General features: G+C 37.9%; 1 protein-coding gene across 1 annotated transcript in view; it reads right to left on the minus strand.

The window, feature by feature from the left end:
• The window catches only part of LOC139731903 (ceramide transfer protein-like), an 86,505-nt gene that overhangs the window by 42,692 nt on the left and 22,615 nt on the right, over positions 1-21,198 (minus strand). The window contains exons 6-9 of the mRNA XM_071642777.1: positions 20,456-20,548; positions 16,826-16,921; positions 14,222-14,302; positions 12,093-12,182 (exon numbers count right to left, since the gene is read on the minus strand). Coding sequence (XP_071498878.1) covers positions 12,093-12,182; positions 14,222-14,302; positions 16,826-16,921; positions 20,456-20,548 — 360 coding nt within the window. The remainder of the gene's footprint in view (positions 1-12,092; positions 12,183-14,221; positions 14,303-16,825; positions 16,922-20,455; positions 20,549-21,198) is intronic.

Consider the following 21,198-nt stretch of genomic DNA (forward strand, 5'->3'; position numbering starts at 1 on the left):
GTTGACAGCAGTTGACTGTCCGTCCTCAGTCCGTCCTGAGGACGGACAGTCAACTGTCCGAAACGTTGAGTCCCTTCTAACTCTTCTATACTTTCTTGGTTCCATACTTCCTTGGTTCACAGTCCTTTTCAGGTCTACACTCACTCCAGAAATAATACTCTTACTTAATTTCTCACCTCTCATCCAACCTTTCTTTCTATCTTTCTCTTGTCATTTCAACAGTCCTTCTAAGGACTATACATACATGGTGAACCGAAAACCAAGTGTATCTAATATACCACACCATGCAAACACCTTCTCTCTAACTGTTGTTGTTGTTGTTGTTGTTGTTGTTTTTTTTTTTGGGGGGGGGGTTGGTATCATTTGCCTGGAAGTGAATAACTACATTTATGTGAGACAAAACAACAACAATTATTACTTTCAAAAACAGATTAGAAGCAAGCCAGTAATTATCAGGCAAACTGTCTGCAACTTCGAGTTACAATTTGTAAGTTTGGCAATGATTCGCATTATCTTCTTTTAATAGAGTTTCAAACAAAAAGCCCAGAAGATTACACATTCAAATTGGGGAACCAATAATGCATTACAAACTCTTTTTTTTTTTTTTTTTCATCTTTTCTGTACTGGAACCACCACTCATATACAATGTAGGCATTTATACCATTAAACCTTTCCAGAGAGGGTGGCACGACATATGCTCCTGCGACAATTGCTCTGGTCTAACATGTATTTTCTCCATGGATTTAGGGTTAGAGTTAAGGTTGTGAAAGGGTTTTAGGTTTAGTTTGATGTGAGGATTAGGATTAGGGCTAGGGTTATGTTACGTAGGTAGATTTTATGCTTGGCTTTTATAGCATGCAGACATTTCATGGATTAAGCAACTGTCGCAGGAGTAAAATGTCATGGAACCCCCTAAGATATGGGTATGTATGCGTGTACATACGAAAAATGCCTGCATTTGAAAGCCCACAAGACAGGAACCATTCAATGCCCTCCTATCCACCTGCACCAGGTGCACTTGTCGGAAGTTGGAGCTGGTCCAAGTGTCGGTAAAGTGATCAGTTTGTTTACTGCAATGATACCAGTTGATAAACTAAAATTGAAGTGGGACATTGGTCGCACTTGCGCAACCAATGATGAACACCCAGTCACAGGTCTTAACAGAAATCAAACCCTTTGGAGGAAATGGTACTCGCTGTTTACAACAAAAACCAATACGCACTGCAGGTTCTTGCAAATAGGTATGCCTAGATTGTTAACCAGTTGAGGACGGGCTAAGTTTGCTACAACACGCATTTCCCATAGACAGCGCGGGACTCGTCTGCAATGGGTTATTGAAAGAGACTTTCGCATGTACTAGTTATAAAACTTTTAGTGTGTAGAGAGCTGGCAGCTTTTGAGTAATAGCTGCATTCTTTGACCCACTCTTTTGACAGGGTCCAGTGGTACCTGATGAATTGCTTTGCTTTGCTCGAAGATTTTTTAGTGTTTGGTTGTTGTTGTTGTTGTTGTTGTTTTTTAATCAAAAGACCATTATGTCTTTATAGCAAGTAGCTCTACAAACCAGATGAAAGAGATATTCATAAAGTGATGGGGGAGGGGGGGTATCTGTTTACCGCCAAACTTCAACAATACCAATATTTTTCCTCTGAATGCCCACACTAAACAAACAGCTGATGACCTCGCCTTCCATACACAGAAACAATTTTCTAGCAGTATACATGTACCATAGTGCAGTGCACAACAATAGAATAGAAAAAAATCCTTGGTACTAATGGTAGATATGAAATATATTGGATCTATATCGTAACAGAGGTGCAAATTTCAACTTGCCAAGCTGAGCTGTGTGAACTGAATCCACTGGCCCACGCAAGACCAAGCTCCAAACAGACATTTCCTTTCCCAACTTAAATGGGCACTCTACAAAAGCTCGCTATTTCAATCTCCTTCAGTTCAACTCATCTTTCAAATTATCTGAATGGTGGATGATATACCACGATGCAGTGCTGTGAGTAACAACGATGATGATCCTTCATCTAAAAAAGAAGAAATCAAACACTTCCAAGAACAACTATCAATTGATTGCACTGTATAAGTGATGATGACACCTACACAAAAGCAGAAACATAACGCGGTAGGATTCATAAGGAAGTTGGAAACTTACCAAGCATGGTTAGTAGATAAATCATAAAACATGACCTTCGTGACAATAGAGAGAGCAGAAAAAAAAAAAAGAAAACGTGATCAACCAAAAACATTTCCTTGTCATGTCAAAAGCTTCCTTGTTGCCATTATAAAGCTGGCTGGAGAAATCAAAAAAACTTTTTAAAAAACTCTACAATCAAAGGGGAACATTAACTTGTAGTTGCATGTGGGTTTTACACCCCATGAGTTTGTACAGACAACTGTAAAACTAGGGAACATTCACGTGCATTTTAATTTCACGAATTTCGTTAGAGCCAAGATTCGCAAAATTAAAATGCATGTGAAAGCTGTCTACACTACATGCATTAGAAGTTAGAGGTAACTCGCAAAAATTTCATGCCGCAAAAAAAGCCGTCGGCTCCAATTCGCTAAAATTTCATTCCACAAAAATACTGTGCTTTACAGTATACAATCGTAGTGCTACATGCTTTTGACACAACTGTATCAGATTTGCTTGCCAAGAAAATGGCGCTTTGTAACCGAAGCTGACGTGTGACAAATGTGTTTTTTTCACATGTGTGTGTGTTGTAAGTGCAAGCATGATCACACATCATTCATAGAAACTCACATTCACGCATATTCAATTAAGACTCTACTTTAATATCGCACAGCAAAATGAATTTTCTTTGTACTCTTATTTGATACTTCTCAAGAGTTTCACAAAAAATAGGACTATAAGAAACATCATGCACACATATCCAAAACCAAATTTGGACCTGTTTCATGGTCATGATGAATCACTTCACTCAATGATAGACCTCAAGGATAAAAATACTTGAGAGCCAAGGAATAGCACTAGTTTAGCAAATTGAACAAACATTGCATTCACAATGTCCCTGAAGAGATGCATACTGAATATGGAGTATGAACTCATCTTTAACGTGTGTATGTATTCCAGGATTAGTCGGGAACAGGTCGCATACAAGCACCTGTACACACACACAAACACACACACACACACACAAACACAAACAACACAGGTCACTAAAACACATATTACACGCTGCAATGGATGGAAAACAAGCATCACTGCAACAGACAAAAATTTGTCATAAAATTGTTAAATTTCTGAAGTACTCTAGAGTTTGGACTACAGATATAATCAAACTGAGTCACAAAACGCCTCTGTATCACTGCATGAAAACATGCAAAGAAGCTCACACCTGACAGAACATTTTCTTTTTTCTGACTATTTATGTATAGATATATATGATAGATAAAAATATATTTAGATCATACAGTGTACATGAATCAAAGCAAGCCAACTGCTTTAGAAAGTCAAACATGCTTTCAAGCAATCCTTATCAAGGATAACCCGATATCTCCACATTTGCCAAACATGTACAATATGATAACATGGAACCTACCATCTCTTTAAATGGGGCCATGTCATAACTGTCACGATATTCTTTGCTATTAAGACTACCTGGGTATGACTGATGAGAAAAGTGCTCAAAGACAAATGTGGAGCAAAGTTACAATGTAGCATGGCTACACACATGTTGGCCAATAGATGGCAGCAAAGCACTTTGTACTATGAGGACTATGCCTGCAATTCATCATAGTCTATAGAGGGAATCCAGAGTGGTACCACATGATGTCATTTGCCTAAAAATATTACTCAATATAATGTTAGCATGATGGTAAAGTGCTGACACCATCCAGTAATCGGGCGGGAGTGATATAACACCCTCATAGGGAAACGCAGGTAATTTTTTTAGAGACACAATAAACATGCAATTTGACTTGTCAGGGTGTTACAATGCTAGCCTCTCTTCAAGAGATTTCATTTTGAGTCTGAGCTTAACCCGTTGAGGACGAGTCCCGAGTATACTCGGGCAGGTGTCTATGAGAAATGTGTGTAGTAGCAAAATCAAACCGTCCTCAACGGGTGAATAAATAGCCATCCTTTTCCAATATATTCTTTGAGGAGGCAATTAGAATTTCTTTTACAAAAATTTTAATGTTGACATGATAATTGTAAGAGTTCAGATGAAATCTCGCAAACATTCAATCATAAACTTTTTAATAGGGAGCATAAATGGGGGTTTCAAGCATGTAATTTGTCAAAAAATTCTGTTTTTGTGATCCAGTATTTACTGGAAGAGCTTGAAAGATATTCAAATTACACATCAGAAAATACACTGGGAACAGGAAGACAGTCATCCAGAGCCTATGATCTTTGCTAATACTTGTTTGTTCAGGCTCTTATTCTGTCGGAAAACACACAGCCAAACTCCTCTTAACACTTTTTTAGTTTAGTTTAGAATTAGTGTTTTCAGCAGCTGTAGGAGAAATCAATCTCTCTTGAACTTAGCAAGAATAGAAAAGTTTTGGTACAACTGGCTCTTTCTGATCCTTACAAACAAACCAGTCAAAACACATGTAATGCAGACCTCACAACCTTTCTGAATGGGAAAAAAAAGAAGGATTATTTGGCTCAAAAGCAGGAAAGAAAGATGCATTCCCATACGAGCGTGCAGCAAAATTTTGAAGAAAAATAAGAAACTCCTGTTGAAACAAGAGCTGGGAATGATCAAAATTCAGATTCTTTCCTCCAAATTCAGAATGGTTCAAGGAAGGTTTAGTAATGCAAGAAGTCCAAACTCAAGAGCATTATAAACATATGGATGTATTTATGCAACCTGCCACACATTCATTTATCTATCTTTCTCTTTCTGCCTTATAAGCATTCAGTCAGTATGTATGTAACAGGCCGGGAGAAAACAAATTACTTAGATAGAAACAGCAAAAAAAAAAAGGAGATAAGCTTGAGAGTACAGCAGCTATCAAATTTGACTGCTGGCCAAATTATCTTATCTATGTACTTCAGAGTCTGCTGAAAGTTTAAAGCACTTTTTAAGCTTCCCTTACGCAGTCTCGATAGAAGTGAATCAAAACAAGGCAAGCAAACACTGGTACATGTACGGTAGGCCCACACGGTGGTCCAGCTATAAATGGATCAGAAACTATCATGTTACGTATCACTTTTAAATAACCGGACACAGGACGCCATGCTGAAGGGGTCACTACTCCCGATTCATTGTGGCTTCAGTAATTCATGAAAATAGATGTATCTATGACTTTACAAACTATTTACTGGTAAATTCAGTTAGTAACTGCTACTGTAGATGTGCTAATTATCCACTGATGCACTCAACTGTAGTCCTTCCCATTAAGTTTGATGGTGTGTCAAATGGGATCTGCACCAAGTGTCCCAACTCATTTCATTCATTTTCTGTGCGGATGATCCATTTACAAAAAGACATGCCACATGTAACTGCTGTATTTTTATACTTCCATTTTGAAAGAATAATCCACCTACAAGGATCACTACAGAGTTTAGTAAAAGTTTCTGACACATTATGAAGATTTTGATTTGTGTACAACATGTATATTGTACATGTAGGATGCAATAATTTCCCCACAAGCTATTTCCATCAGGCAATGTTCTTTATAAGGCTCTTCTGTTCTATGCCTCATCCTACTGTCTGTTTTGTGTGTGTGTGTGTGTGTGTGTGTGTGTGTGTGTGTGTGTTTGTGTTAGTGCCAACAGCATGTTTTTAAACCATGAAACTTTGTAGGAAAGACTTTTGCATATGTTACAAATGCAGTGCAACAAAGTTGGAGGGAAAAATTACACGCTTTTTGCTTTGATGCAAATCTTCGAACAAACATACTGTAACTACAGATGTTGATTTCAATGTACTATGGCATTATGATTTATTGACAGGTTGTTTGGGGTGGTGCACTTGAGCAAACTATGCAAAGTTTGCAAGTCATTGACTTGAGTCAGGGGTGTGAAAATAGCAGACAAAGAGTTAAGAATGTATCAGTCTTTATGTCCTCGTCTGCTTCCTTGTTTGAGGTTACACCAACTGTCATGTGGTCCTCTTTTACCTCCATCAACATGTGACCAAGGACACGCTTAAATAACACCCTACTTCCTAATTTGTGAAAAAAAAAGAGGAGAAATTCACCATCAAAGACAAGAGAGGGAGCCCTTGAAATCTATGGCTTTGCTTTTGCTTTTGTTTCTGTTGAGGGTTAGTATGTACATTCTACATTTATCTGGTGTTCACATGATGGATTGCGAAACAGACCTTTGCCTACGTTTACATCATTTTGACCATGAGATGAGATATCAGTATATACTGGTGTGAGGCCTTATCATCTGATTGTAGACGTTCACCTCACACGGAAAGATCTGAGATTTCACAGTCAGATATAAATGTCCCTATGTGAAGCTTTTGCTTACAATTCAAGATAAACAGGTCAGTTTTATCTGAACTTGTAAGGACAAGTGTTATGAAAAGTAGAACAGAAGCAAAAACACAACTTTGTAAGAGGGGGAAAAAAGTCTTGCATGATAAGATGTTATGTCACTATACATAGGCCTAGTGTACACTTGCTACATGTTTTCTTCATTTGACATTATTTCTACTGTGTACGCCGAATATTTCGCGAGGTTTTTATTTTCGTGAATTTCGCGAGTCAGGTACTCTTCACAAAATCAAAGACATGAAAATAATGACCCTGATCCCGGTATGAATGTGACGCACACATAAACATTTCTCCATTCTGTACAGTACTCCACGATCGCGAATTTAACCACTCATGAATCGTAGGGAAGTGCCAATTCACGAAAATTTAGACTTGCTAAATATATGGCCATACAGTATATATGTGGCAATGCATCAAAAAGCCAACAAAAAGTTATATGACCCGATTTTCTGTGAGGACTTTGTCTTGAAATAAGTGAAATGAGCCATTCTAGTCAATTATTAGTTCTTTTATTTTCTGAAAGCACAAGTCTTCTATGTATTTTTGAAGTTTTGGATCATAAAACGAACAGGAAATTGTCTTTTTAGCACATTTTCTAAAACATTTTTTTTTTTTCAGTTTGATGTAGGCATTCTCAGATTTGTGAATTCAGAGCACGAGAAACCCTTTAAACACTCTAAACTTTCAACTCTAATAAGAAAAGGATGATGCCATGGCATTGAAAGATGATGTCAGTCATAAAAAGAAAGTATGTTCTTTGTGAGAATGTAAACTTTCGGTTTTATTTGATAATCCATTTATACTTGTTATGGAGTTTTTCATCCTGTTTTTGTTTTATTCATTGCACAGAGCACCGCTGGATGAATGAGCACTTGAAAAGACCCAAAACTTAAAGCCTCTTTTCTCAGGAAACATCTCCTAGAGTGAGTACTTTCTTTTCATTATCTAGAAGGGCTTGGAGAGTCCATTTGTATTGAATTACCAGTCATTTGAAAGCTTAGAGTTTGCTGTTTCGGAAGCTGTTGTTAAAATAAACCACATCTGGTGACTTTTTGGTGGTTTTGTGAATGCAGAGTCACATGATTATGCTGTTTTGGCAACATTTTGAACTAGAAAAGCACTCTGAGAGCGCAGACCTCCGCCAAGCATGCAGCTTATTTCCACCACTGATCTTGTTCTTCCATAGAGATATCATACGTACACACAGCATCGGTGCTGAAAGTCGCCCGATTTTCCAATATAGAAGCCTTTGTTACGTCATAAACCCTCAGCTGCACGGTGCGCCTTGCCCCAGCAGAAAAACTAGAGCACGCACTTTAATGTGCACATGCAAACCTCAAATACGCGCAGTCTGAACTCCAAAGTTCATTGACCCTACCTGCCAAAATATCAAAAATCCTTCATAAATTCCCCCAAAATTCTCTGATCACTACCAAAAGTTAATCGTTTGTTACTTCTGTCATTCTCAACCTTTCCTGCAAGTTTCATCCCAATCTGTTACCTACTTTTTGAGTTATTTTGCACATGGACAAACGAACAAACTAACTAACTGACAAACAAAACCAACGGTAACGAAAACATAACCCCCCCCCCCCCCCCTTGGCGGAGGTAATAAAGTGTAACATGTACTTTAAAAAGATATCTCTGGTTGTAAACTGAATACATTTCAGACAATCTGAATTTGTAAAAAAATCCTGTGCATAATTAATGTAGTATGTATGATGATATTTCGCTGGAATACTGTAAAAGTGGTTTCTTTCGCGGGGGTTTTATATTCGTGCTTTTCGCGCTTGAGGTTGAACCGCAAATTTAACATCACGCGAAAATGTTTTAAACTCGCCGCTTATTACAACGCTATTCCGCACATGCACACACGAAGATTCTGCGCATTGAGTGTATTGATGGTCAACACACACAGCGATACCGCGCAATGTAGGTACAAGCATGTTATAAAGCACTCGAGAGACGGGATTTCAGGTAAGACTGCTTTTAATTTTAATTTCTATTTGATAAATAAAATAATAATTGGATTATAGTTTGGGTTTTCACGTGCAAAATAAAACAGTTTTGCCGACCGCGAATTTAAACACACGCGAAAAAGTCGGCACCGATGGAAACCGCGAAAGTATCTGTACGCGAAAGAAACCACTTTTACAGTAACCTATATAGATGGAATTCAACTGCTGGCAATAATTGACTACTATAAGCACAGGACTTCCTCATCCTTCCCTTCCATCGCATAGAAAATTACATCAAGTCTAACAACAAGGACAACATACTAGTGCTGAAGACAAAATACTGAAGCAAACCCTACTATTACACATTTACATTTTAGGCCTTACGCCTGAAAATAATTCTCCACAGAGACACATGTTCAAAGTACTAAAAAGTGACAAAATTTGACGAAAGACACACACACACAAATGTTCAGTGTCTGTTGCGTATACATATCAAAGTAAACTGACTTTGTTTCAAGTCAGTTTTGACATTTGCCAGGGGGTCTTCAGCTCAAATTCCCTAATCCTTTAGGTGCCCAGCAACTTAGCTTGACTTGAGCACTATAAAGCGCCTTCCTTAGCATTTGATAATCCCTTTAGATTTGACCCAATAGTACAACTTATAGCAAGGCCACTGAGGTACTTGTGTAGCAATGCACCTGTAATAGTCCAACAGAGGACAATAGGTGCGGTCAGACTGGCAAAAGATCGAGAAGTCTAAGATCGCGAAGTTTGGGCCATTGGTACACGCGCAATCAAGAGTGCGCCGTCCGATGGCTGGTGATTGTGATTTAACAACGCACATCTGTACATGACAATGGCCTCGCGCTTCGGAGACATCGCCCGCAAACAGATCGAGAAGTTTCGCGGGAAGTTTGCAGTCACACTGGCAAAACTTCGAGATCTTAAACTTCTTGATCTTTTGCCAGTCTGACCGCGTCTAATGATGACACAAAAGGGATAAAGGGATTAGGTGATTTTGTGACCATGCATGCATCACAAAACCAACAAAAAGCTGCACAACCTGATTTTCCGTAAGGACTCAAAATAGGTAAAATTGGTCAACCTTGTCAATTTTCATCTTTTCATAATTTTCTGAAAGAACAATTTCTCCTCGTACATAATTCTAAGGTTTGGGATCATAAAAGTTCAAAAACAAAAGAGCAATTTTCTTCTTTTTTTTTTGCAAGCTTTCGAGAACAACTTCTGTGTCTTTGTCTCATGTAGGCTTTCTCCACTTTCTGGATTTGTAGCATGAGAAACCCTTTACACTCTCTTCTCACTATCAACTCGTAGTAACTTTTGAATAGATGATGCCAATGCATTGGAAGTTAGTGTTAGTCATGAATTGAAATGTACTTCAGGTAGGGCAAAGTAGTTCTAATAAAAAATGGGTCCCACCTTTTATTGAGTCTCTTTGGTTTTGAATATCTCGGCCATTTCAAAACCAATTTTCATCAAATAAACTTTGTGTTCCTCTCACAATTGTGTGCTGTTTCATTTTTCATATAAAGAGGTTTCTCATATCTCACAAAAAAGTTGGAAACCTGAAGCTCCATTCAACTTAAATTATGCAATCCCTTTAAGCTTACCTACTTTAATAATCCTTTCACAGTCATTCTCGATAGTTTGATATCATGTTCTTTGTTCCACTCATGCACAGAGCACTGTTGGGTGAGATTAAGCATTTGAATAGACCTAGCACTTCAAAGAATTTTTTTCTCAGTGAACACTTTTCCCCAAGGGTGTACTTTATATCTATCGAGTTAGAGATGTCTATTTGTTTAAGATATGTAATTTTACAGATTGAAGTATGCTCTTTCAGAATCTTCCCTTAACTGAAAGTCAATGTCTTGTGACTTTATATTGACAAAGAATGGTCACATGAGGACTGCAATTTCACCACCAAACTGCACATGGTTTTTAAATGTACGCCATAACAAACATAGTCCTCCTAAATTTACATGAAGACCAGTCATGCCTTGAAATAATTTTGAAGAGGGAGTCATTCTAATCAACCACACATAATTAGTTTTTATCAGGCTGGTATGGCTTCTTTAAATACCTTTTTTCCTAAGTTATTTTGGTATTTTGGTAAAGTGATGCGGCGTGGGCTGATCCATATCAAGTGTAAGGCCTATAGAGCTCTGGCTAAAGAAGATATGATCTCTGACAAAAGAGGGCACTCTTCAAATCATGGACTGATTAGTCAAGAGTAACACAGCAGTCAGATCCTGATGAATGTGGACCAGCCTGCTGGCTATAGGGTTCTCTTGCAAGTTTACCTTGCATGCACCTTGATTGTAACTAGTGTGAAATCTACCTAGGTTATTGACAACAACAACACCCCCCCCCCCCCCCGAAAAAAATGGTGATGCACATTTACAGTGAAATGTTATGGAATTTCATGTACTGATTCATAATGTCAATGCAAATACAGCATGAAATACAGTACACCGCAAAATACTATGGTATTTTGGGTGGTTATTCAAACTTTGCACAAATTACGCATGCAAGATTTGAGTGTGCATGGTGTCATGAAATACCACCAATCATATAGCGGTGTATTTCTCACGTGACCTAACACAGTTCCTGTCTTCTCCCTGTAGGAGACAGACGATGCGTATGCGCAGTGCTTACCTTGCAGAAGTGCATTTTCGGGCCAGAAATATGTGGTATTTTGTGAATGAGGAAAGTACCTAGTGAATTACTGTGAAAGTGGATATTTTCGTGTGGGTAATTTTTCGCACTCAGTCGGGTAAGATGAGTTTCACATTTTTAATTCCGTGGAATCGAGACATCAACTACTGGGACATGAGGCAAGCGAAAAATATTTGTGTGCATTTATTTTCAAGCTAGTTTCTGGTTGCGTGAAATGCGCAAAAATTTCAAGAATGCAAAAAAATTCAACTTTTACAATATTGCGGTATATATCACCGTGGCATTTCGGCGATTGAGAATGGTGCCTACAAATCCCCAGGGTATTTGATATCACAGTCATTCATATGTGAAGGCACCTAATGCTAGCTTCTGGTAATATTTAATGTTTTACTATTATTATGTGCATACTACAACATCATTTGTTTGCATATCGGTAGTCAATGTGTATTATATTTACCGGTGGTTGCCTTCAAGGCAAAAGGGAGAGAAATAATACCATGGTTAACAAAGTGACAAATGCACACAATATCTTCGCTTTCTCCCCACTTCTTGTAACCATCTCTGAGTCCCTACTTCATGACTTGATTTGAATGTAGGAGAACAGATGAATGAAAGATGAATAAAATCTAATGCTGGCAGGGAGCTCCTGTTTCCTTGTATCTCTGCGGTACATTTTATATATGTTTGTAATAATATCAATTTTGATAAGTTGATTTTTTTTTTCAAGTAAGTAATCTTTTTGAGTGTATACAATTAAGAGAAATTAGCAAGCACACAACTGTATTTTACTACAGCACAGTAGAGCTTACGTTCATAGCAGCTACACTTTAGATTACAACATGCTGTAAAATGCTGTGAAACAACTAACAGTTTGTAAGAGCGCTATATAAAAATTGTAATCGTACTGTATTTTAAAATATATGAAAGAGAGAAAAAATGACTCACCTTCATTTCTCCCTCAGTGTGTATGAGGTCCCAAGAACTCTCGATGTTCTCAAATGCATATTTGATGTTCTCCTCAACTCTATCATTGCACTGGAAAGACAATGACAATTCTATTATGTTAATTTAAAAGTTTTGCATTTGCAGGGTAGATAAACTCAACTAGTCTAATGCTCTGACTCTGCATACTTATCTTGTTAAATTCATATCCTGCGACAAAGCCAACAACAAAAAGAAATTTATAGGACAAGCCTCTCTTCGTTTCATTGCCACTACATGTTTCACAAGTTCCTCTCCGCATTCTTCTCATTTAACAGTTCTTGATCAATTGAGATAAGAGTAATTTCAGATAATGAAGGGTTTTTTATTTTTTTTTTTTTTAACTGACTGCTTTTTTGTCATGCCTAAAACCTTAGCATAGCCACAAAGATCAATTCTAGAAATCGTGTCTCTGTGTTTCAAGGAGAAATGTCTACAATTTCCTATCAGTTAACAGCAGTTATTCCCCATTATGAAGAACACCTTCCATCATTTTTTTTCTCTCTCTTTCTCTTGACTTTATGAAAAAAAAAAACTCAGCACACACAAAAAAAAGTCACAAAGTGCTGACATGATATTCTGGGCATCTAAACCTTATATCCCACATCCAACAACAACAGCCATATCTAATTATTTAAAAAAAAGATGAAAATCTTTATAATTCAAGGCTGAACATCAAGTGAAATATTTTGTTACGCTATTTTCCATGCTGAAATTACACACAAAACAGAATCAACACCATGATGTCTGCTGATGTGTTTTCACATAAACCACAACATATCTAGACAATTAAAGTAGTTTGAGGAAGCTAGCATATATACTTCATTACTCTAAATTGTACAGAATCTTTAAATTTCTTTCCAATAGTTAATCGACCTTTTTCATTTTGTTTGACCTCAGACTCAGAAATTACATGTGACCCACTTTCCATCCTTTCATGGCCTGGGACTATCAAATCATGTTGGAGAATTTCAAATCTATTTCATTTTCATTTTCCAAAATGCAAAGAGTCCCAGACCTAAAAACTGACAAAATCAAAAAATACCATGTATGTATCTGCAATCATACAATCATGCGCCTTTGAATTTTCTATAACAGATATATGGGGCTATACAAATGCTGTGGATCATCATCATCATCATGAGGGATACTGTAAAAGTGGTTTCTTTCGCGGTGGTTTTATTTTCGCGCTTTTTGCGCTTTGAGGTTGAACCATGAATTTAACATCACGCGAAAATGTTTTGAAAAGTCGCACGAAATCAACCACGCAAGGAAATGTTTTGAACTCGCCACTTGTTATAACGCTACTGCGCACATGCACACACGAAGATTCCGCGCAGTGAGTGTATTGATGGTCAACACACACACAGCGATACCGCGCAATGTAGGTACAAGCATGTTATAAAGCACTTGAGAGACGGGATTTCAGGTAAGCCTGCATTTAATTTTGATTTCTATTTAATAAATAAAAGAATAATTGGATTATAGCTGGGGTTTTCATGTGCAAAATAAAACAGTATTTGCCGACTGTGAATTCACAGGTTTTGCCGACCGTGAATTTAAACACACACGAAAAAGTCAGCACCGATGGAAACCGCGAAAGTATCTGTACGCGAAAGAAACCACTTTTACAGTATCACATTTTTCTTCCACTGCCCAGAATGTGGAGAGGATCACATCCACGCAAAATTCCCACCTGTGTCATGAGCTATCATCAAATGAAAATCAGAGCCAACTTTGGAAAACCCAGTGAACATTGGCAAACAAATATTATCACCTCAGACACTGCAACATTAATGACAACAGCAATGTAAGCATACAAGAATACTGTGCATGCCGTATATTTCGCCAGGGTTTACTTTTGCGAATTTTGCCATTCAGGTGCTATAAGAAAATTTCATGACATACAGAAATACCAACTCTGATCCTGAAATGAATTTGACGTGCCCGCGTACATTCCTCTGTTCATTATTGTACTCACGAATTTAACCACTCGCAAGATTGAGGAGAAGTCCTGATTGGCGAAAAATTAGACTGGCTAAGTATATGACATGTACAGTACTACATTAAATGGGGTCGGAATCACAGCTTACATGGGCAGACAGTCTGTGCCGGGAAGGAGGCGCGTCGGAACATATCGTCCTGGCGTAGAGGGTGTCTGGGTTATCACTGGCCTGGATTTAAAGGAGAAAAAAAAACAAACAAGCAAACAAAAATCACAGAACGTACAGAGCTGTATGTCATTGCAAATTGCACAGAAATGAATTGCAGGCACACATTTGCATTGCAAGGAAGAAAAATCTTCTAGCATAGGATATGCAATTTTATCTGATATGTAAAGGTTTAGTATACAATAAATGACGCACAGGTCTGAGTGCGTCAGTCGGAACTGAGTGCATAAGGTGACTATGGAATGCTTAACCCACGAGGCGAAGCCGAGTGGATTTAGGCTAAATTCCATAGTTACCGCATGCACACTATATTCCAACTGACGCACGAAAAGACATGTGTGTCGTCTGTTTTATAGAACAGGTAATTTTCTTGCCAAAAACCAATTTTTCTATCATGTTACCCGATGACAAATTTATTGGATGCATTTCCTTTGGCTTGCCACAGACAAGAGCCCGAAAACCATGCATCAGTTTTTACTGGACGCATGGTTTTTCTTCAGAACCATGCATCCATTAAAAACTGATGCATGATTGTTTTAGCCAATAGGCGTCTCGTACTGAGTGCGCGAACGCTTGCTTATTGCGGGAACCTTTGTAACAAGTGCGCGATAACATGTTTACCACTGTGACTCAGCGTGCGGCCAGTACAAATCAACACATAGCCCTCAACCAATGAGATCGCAGTATTCTCGCTACCAATTCTATAATTACAACTAACCCATTCTGTGCCAGGGTCTTTAGACAATATGTACAACTCTATGGGATTTTCTGTGGAAATCAGCACTGAAAGCACACAAAGGGTTACTAGCATTATGAAATTGGATAATATTTACATTTAAAAAACAAAGAATGCTGAAAACTTGTAGACACCCGTCATAAAGCAACCAAAGTTATCATATTACTATCATGTTTTCCTTTCACTTTGCCCTCTACTTAGTCTGTTTCTGTTGCAATATTCTGTGTCTGTAATTGTGGATGGTACGGGGAAAAATAACACATCATACGTGATTTATCATCATTGTATGAATGCTTGGAGATCACTTTACCAGGAACTCAACCTAGCAGTAGAAAAAAAAAATCTTAACAACCAGAAGCCCTGAAACACACATCCACACAATGAAAATCTGATGAAAGCACTGTCTCCACTGATTTCTATTAGATTTTCCTTCAACATGTGGCTTTCTTACAAATCCTCCGATAAAAAACAAAAATATATGCTCTGCCTAAACATTTGACAGGATTCAATTTTGTTTTTTTGTACAGAAAGGCAAATAAGGAGAGCTTTTAATGTACAAAAATGATCCATATTGCCATGTGGTAATGGCTGCTTAATTCACTACCAAAAGAATGCCATACCATGTGCTTTTACAAATTCAAGAAGCATGAAATTTCACACAGTTTCTCAGGTTTAGCTAACATTTGCAAATACCTGCATTCGAAAACATTTATCTTAAAGGTCCTGTTTACCTTCGGGAGCTGTGAATAAAAAAAAAAAATGTTCAAGATATCACTTAATGCATACGTGTAAGTCAGTTGTATCACAAAACATCCTACCACATAACATTTTTGCAATAAAGCCTAAAATATAAGGAAATATCACTATTTTCTCATCAAACCATAACTGTAGACGGTTTAGTCTGGAAACATTTCTATTGTAAGTATTATCCACATTTCGTATATTTAACAATACTTAACATCGATTACACTTGCTCAAATTTTTACCATGGTTGTTTCTATCCCTAACTCACATCTTAGAACTATTTTGAAGCAGCAATGGTGGGTTTTTGTTTCATCTGCAAATGGTAAATTATGCCTTTAAGAGAATCAATTATGATCAGACCTTTAGCAAATCTATTGTGATACACTGAAACTTCAAATCATTCACACACACACACACATACACACACAAAAATCCCTTTTACAACTTTTTCCTTAAATTAGATGGTCTTATTTTCTTTCTCTCTCTTACTGTTCTTTTCTTCACCTATTGGCACAGATGTCTGGAAGCTAATCTTCAATGAATAAAGATCACATAATCCCTCTAATCCCTACTGTATCATCATGGCCACCCTGTTGGACTAATGCACATTGCTACACCTCACTGGGCTTGCTAACTTATACGACCAGATCAAGTGTGGATGCCTTTTTAATACTGCATGCTGCTGAAAAAGCATGGCAAGTTTATCTCAGTGCCCCATCACATAGAGGATTAAAGAAAGCATCTTATTGTACTTTTAATAGCATGTTCATATTTGAAAAAAAGAAGATATAACTGTAATGACATAATTTTGCAGAAAATCAGATAATTTGGCTCTCTGGCTTCAAGAGCATTCAGATTTTCTTTGTGAAAGTAATGTCATCATTCATTATCATCACATTATCTGAAAATTTGTGAGGCTGCAATAAACTCAAGGGGTGCCTCATATCTTTCTACAAATACTGTGTGTAATTATTGTGCAATTTGATGGACACTCAAGACAACAGGAGCATAGTGTCAGCTGATCTTAGGCTTGGGCCAGAACGAACCGTATTCCTCTCAGAGTCCTGCTCGTCATGGATGTCCAAGGCAGCTTCGATGGCGTCAAAGAACTCCTCCTCCTTCATGATGCTGTGGGGCCCCTCCTACAAAACATCCCAGAACAAGACGGCGAAAATAGTCATGGACAACAACTGCACTGGACGAAAACATTTCTCAATCTTAGGACTAAAACAGGAAGCTCAGAATATGCTGGTTATCTACTTTAATAATAGCTTTATAAAGATCTTTCTTTGTGAGCCTAGGGATAATATCCACAAAAAAAAAGGAAAGAGTCTTAGACCAAAATGACTCTGACTGACTAGAAACATCTTGGGGTTTTGTTGGGGTTTTTTCTCTCTTAACATGACCAAAAGAAGAAAATAATCACAGATTGTGGTTATCAACACATCTTAAAACCAGAAGCTTCCTAAGATTTTAGATGTCCAAATGCCTTCTAATGTAGTGCTTCATCCTTTGAATAACAGGATGATTCATGCATCTGTTTCATCAATGAAAGACTGCATGACTTTAATTCATTTTATCCCTCATAATAATATACCCAAACCAATTAGTCAGGTTTCTTCTTGTTGTTGTTTTTGTTATTTCTTCATGGATGTGTTGAGACAAATTATTTGAAGTACTTCTACGCACATGTCCAAGTTTCACGATACTTTCAAACTGGTCATTATTATTTGTTATAACACCAATCATTGAGGAAAACCTCAGAATAAAAATCACAACTATATCTTTTAGGTAATCCCCAGGCACTGGCTACTGCCTGTGTCTTCTGAAATTTAATTAGACCAAATTGATGGCTGGACCAGGACCAGATATTGAAATTGTCCTGGAACAAAGACTCCGAGGATTTATGTCCTAATAATCATATATGTTGTACCTAGGGTAGGGAATAACGTGATCCAATATATTCAGATCATGACCGTTAGTAGTCTTCTCTTCAGCACTTACTTGCTTTATGCGTGTTAAGTCTATGGAGGAATTCTCATGTGTTATTTCCACATAGAGTTTGTACATGCACTATATTATACCAACGGTGTATTCAAAAGTAGTGTCTGGAGCTAAGACTACACGAATTTAATCCCCTAAACTAATAAATCCTATAGAGTAGACACTGGCTATTAATCTCCTACGTTTTCAAATCATTACTTTTAGTACCAGTAATCTCGTTTCTAGTCTTTAATTAATTCAACTAGACCAAATTTGAGGGTTAGACCAGGACCAGATACCAAAAATGCTTCTGGAACAAATACTACAAGGAGTTATGTCCTGAAATTGACATATGTTGGACCAAGGGTAGGGAGTAACATTATCGAAAATGCTCACATCCTAACTGTTGGTAGTCTTCTTTTCAGCACGCAGTTACTTTACCCGTGTTATACCTATTGTGTCTGTTTGTAATAAAGTGATAGAATAGAAAAATGAATAAATAAACACCGAAGTACATTTCACAGCAGCTATGATTGTGTCTCCCATCCAGTGTTCCTGTATGAGGCCAAAGTCAGTTTGAAATCACCTTTGAGCATGACCAGAAAAATGGCTATTTTACCTACAAGTACTCTGCTGCCCCGCTTCTCTGATAATAAAATTTGATGATAAACGATCAATCAAACATTTAATTTATCTAAGAGTTTCATCTCCATAAGAATCAAGAAAAAGAGTCGTGTGACTACCACAGACTATAATGTTTCAGGATGGCTAATATCTGGTATGCTTAGGAGGCTAAGATGTCACTGGGAAAATGTGGTGAATGCAGTGAATGCAGTGTTGACCCTTGAAATATCAAACCGTAACCGACGCCACTTCCGTAATAATATATCATTCTTATGTAAAGTGTCATTGAAGGGAGGCAAATGGACAGACAGACTAAACACAATATTTGATCACATAGTTTGTTCACTCTAAATGTAAGTCCATCTGCATTTTGCTTATTTTCTTTTCAGCTCTTGGAGAACTTGGGGAAAAATACCAAAGATAAACAATAAAAGTGAAATGGAGAGCACCCACAGCAATCAAGGACTTCCAACAGTTCTCAAGTTTCTAGCGTACACTTGTATATTCTTTGTTACGCTAACATGAAGTGAAACAATGGATTGATTCATTATCTTCTATAAATAGCAGTGATTGCATGATGCACAGTGTCCCAACAATGTCTCAAAAAAATCAACCTGATATGGAGCTCGGTGGGTCACGTTGTGAGTTCAAGAAAGAGTAACTTGGGCTCAGTGGCATGAGAAGGTGTCAGTCACTGTGACTAGCAAACTCTGCAACAACTTCCAAACTTCGTATCTCATCGCTTTCAAGCAATAATCCTACACATTGTTTGATAGTATTGTATATCATTCTCCTCCCCGACTACCTTCTCATTTCCCTCCTCATAATGCCCATCCTTCATCACCTACCATTTGCTTCCCTACTATACACCTCTCCTTCCCTTTACTTCCTATTTCTTTCCACCTCCCACTCAAATTCTAATTCAAAAATAATTTCTCCCTCCTCCTCCTCTTCAATTTGAACTCCTCCCATCCCTTCCCTCCTCCCTCCTATCATCCCACCTATTCCCCTTCTCCCTTTCACATGCTCTTCTTATCCATCCCCCTTTCAAAACCATCCATAGCATCTTCCCCCTCCAATATCTATGATGATGTGCTCCCCATCTTTATCCCCCCTCTTTAATTACCTCCACACCTTCAGCCTTCCCCAATCCATCTCATTTCCTTCCACACCCTCCTCCTGTCCAGTTTTCTTCTCATTCTCCCTCCTCCAATTCCCATGAATATCCTTCCAATCTACCTCATTCCTCCTCCCCTTTTCCTCCTCTCCCACTCCTGTATCCTTCCAATCTATCTCACTCCTCCTCCTCTCGATCTCCCCATCCATTTTCCTGTCACTTCCATCCCTCTCCCCCATCTAAATTTTGCTCTACCTCCCCTCCAAGTAATTTCCTAACTTGCTTCTCAACAATCCCTCTTTCCAATATCCTTTGAAGGGAAGGTTTAGTTTTGATTGAGATGGGACTGATTTCCAATGTTTTTGAGATAATTAGAATCCTCTTATGAAATATGAAGGAGCATACAACTCAAAGAGACATACAAAGTTTATTTGATGAAAATTTGTTTTGAAATGGCTGAGATGTCCAAAATCAAAGAGGTCCTAATTACAGGTGGGACATACCTTTCATTAGGACCACTTTGTTTCACTTTGTGTTTTGATATCTCAGCCATTTCAAAATTCAATTTTCATCAAATAAGTTTTTAATTCCTCTTAAAAGTGTAAGCTCCTTAATATTTCATGAGTGGTTCCTACTCATCTCACAAAAAGTCTGAATCCCTCATCTCATCCCCTCTCCCGGTCTGAGCATAGCCAAAAAAGCCCGGCCCCTTTAGGGTTAAATCCTCCCCCTTCCTCTTCAATTTTTTTCCAAAAACATTCCCCTTGCCTTCACTACCAATTTCAATCTAATGCTTCCATTACTCCCTCCCCCCTTCCATCCCATTTCTGTTTGAAACTTCTTTCCCCTTCCCTTTCCTCTCCCATTTCCTCCTACACCAATCCCCACCCCCTTTGATTTCAAACTTCCTTCCAAACTACCAGTTTAACCCCCTGTCTCCTTCCCCCTTCACCTCATAGTCTGGACCTCCGATCCTGGCCTGTAGCTTGCGCTCCTGCAGCACTTGACGGTACGCCTCCATCGCCCTCTTCCTTTTCTCTTGCTCCTAAATAATTCAAAACACACACATAAAGTGAGAGAGAAAAAGTGACAAGAAAACAACAGAAATCTGTATACCCTATTCAGGACAGCAGCTGTTACATACCCTGAAATATAATCATAGATCCCTACTCATTACGAGATACAATGGGCATGTTAGAATGTGATAGTTTCATTTTCATATTAAATTTGGTGACATAGTCTGATATACATGTAAACTGTAAAATGCATTTTCATAACCCCAATGCTATTAATGGTGCATGCTTGCCTACAAAGCACAAGCAGCAGAGTGGGTGTTTGCATGTTGCAATATTCTATAATAATATTACGCAGCAATATTGAAACCACAAAATGCCATTGCAATACAGAGACTGCACAAATGCAGGTGAGTTATCAAATCATAGTGTACAGCAATGTAGTTCTGTTTTCATTTTTTTTTTTTTTTTGCTTTTTTTAAATTTCTAGCTTAATATGGGGTTTGTCTTGTTTTTATGAAATAGAGAAGATATTTCAACAAGTCTTATTACGGCATAATCCGATGGTGAATAGCTCATTTTGGTTCAGTGAAAAATCAGTACAGTGCAATGGACCCAGAAAAAACTCCTAAAATCCCAATCTTAAACTAGAAATACCATGCAACTGTCTTCAAGCATTAGA

Source organism: Diadema antillarum, unplaced genomic scaffold, assembly GCF_040938485.1.
Source record: "Diadema antillarum isolate AM-2024a unplaced genomic scaffold, OU_Dant_1.0 seq00000386_RagTag, whole genome shotgun sequence".
Lineage (NCBI taxonomy): Eukaryota > Metazoa > Echinodermata > Echinoidea > Diadematoida > Diadematidae > Diadema > Diadema antillarum.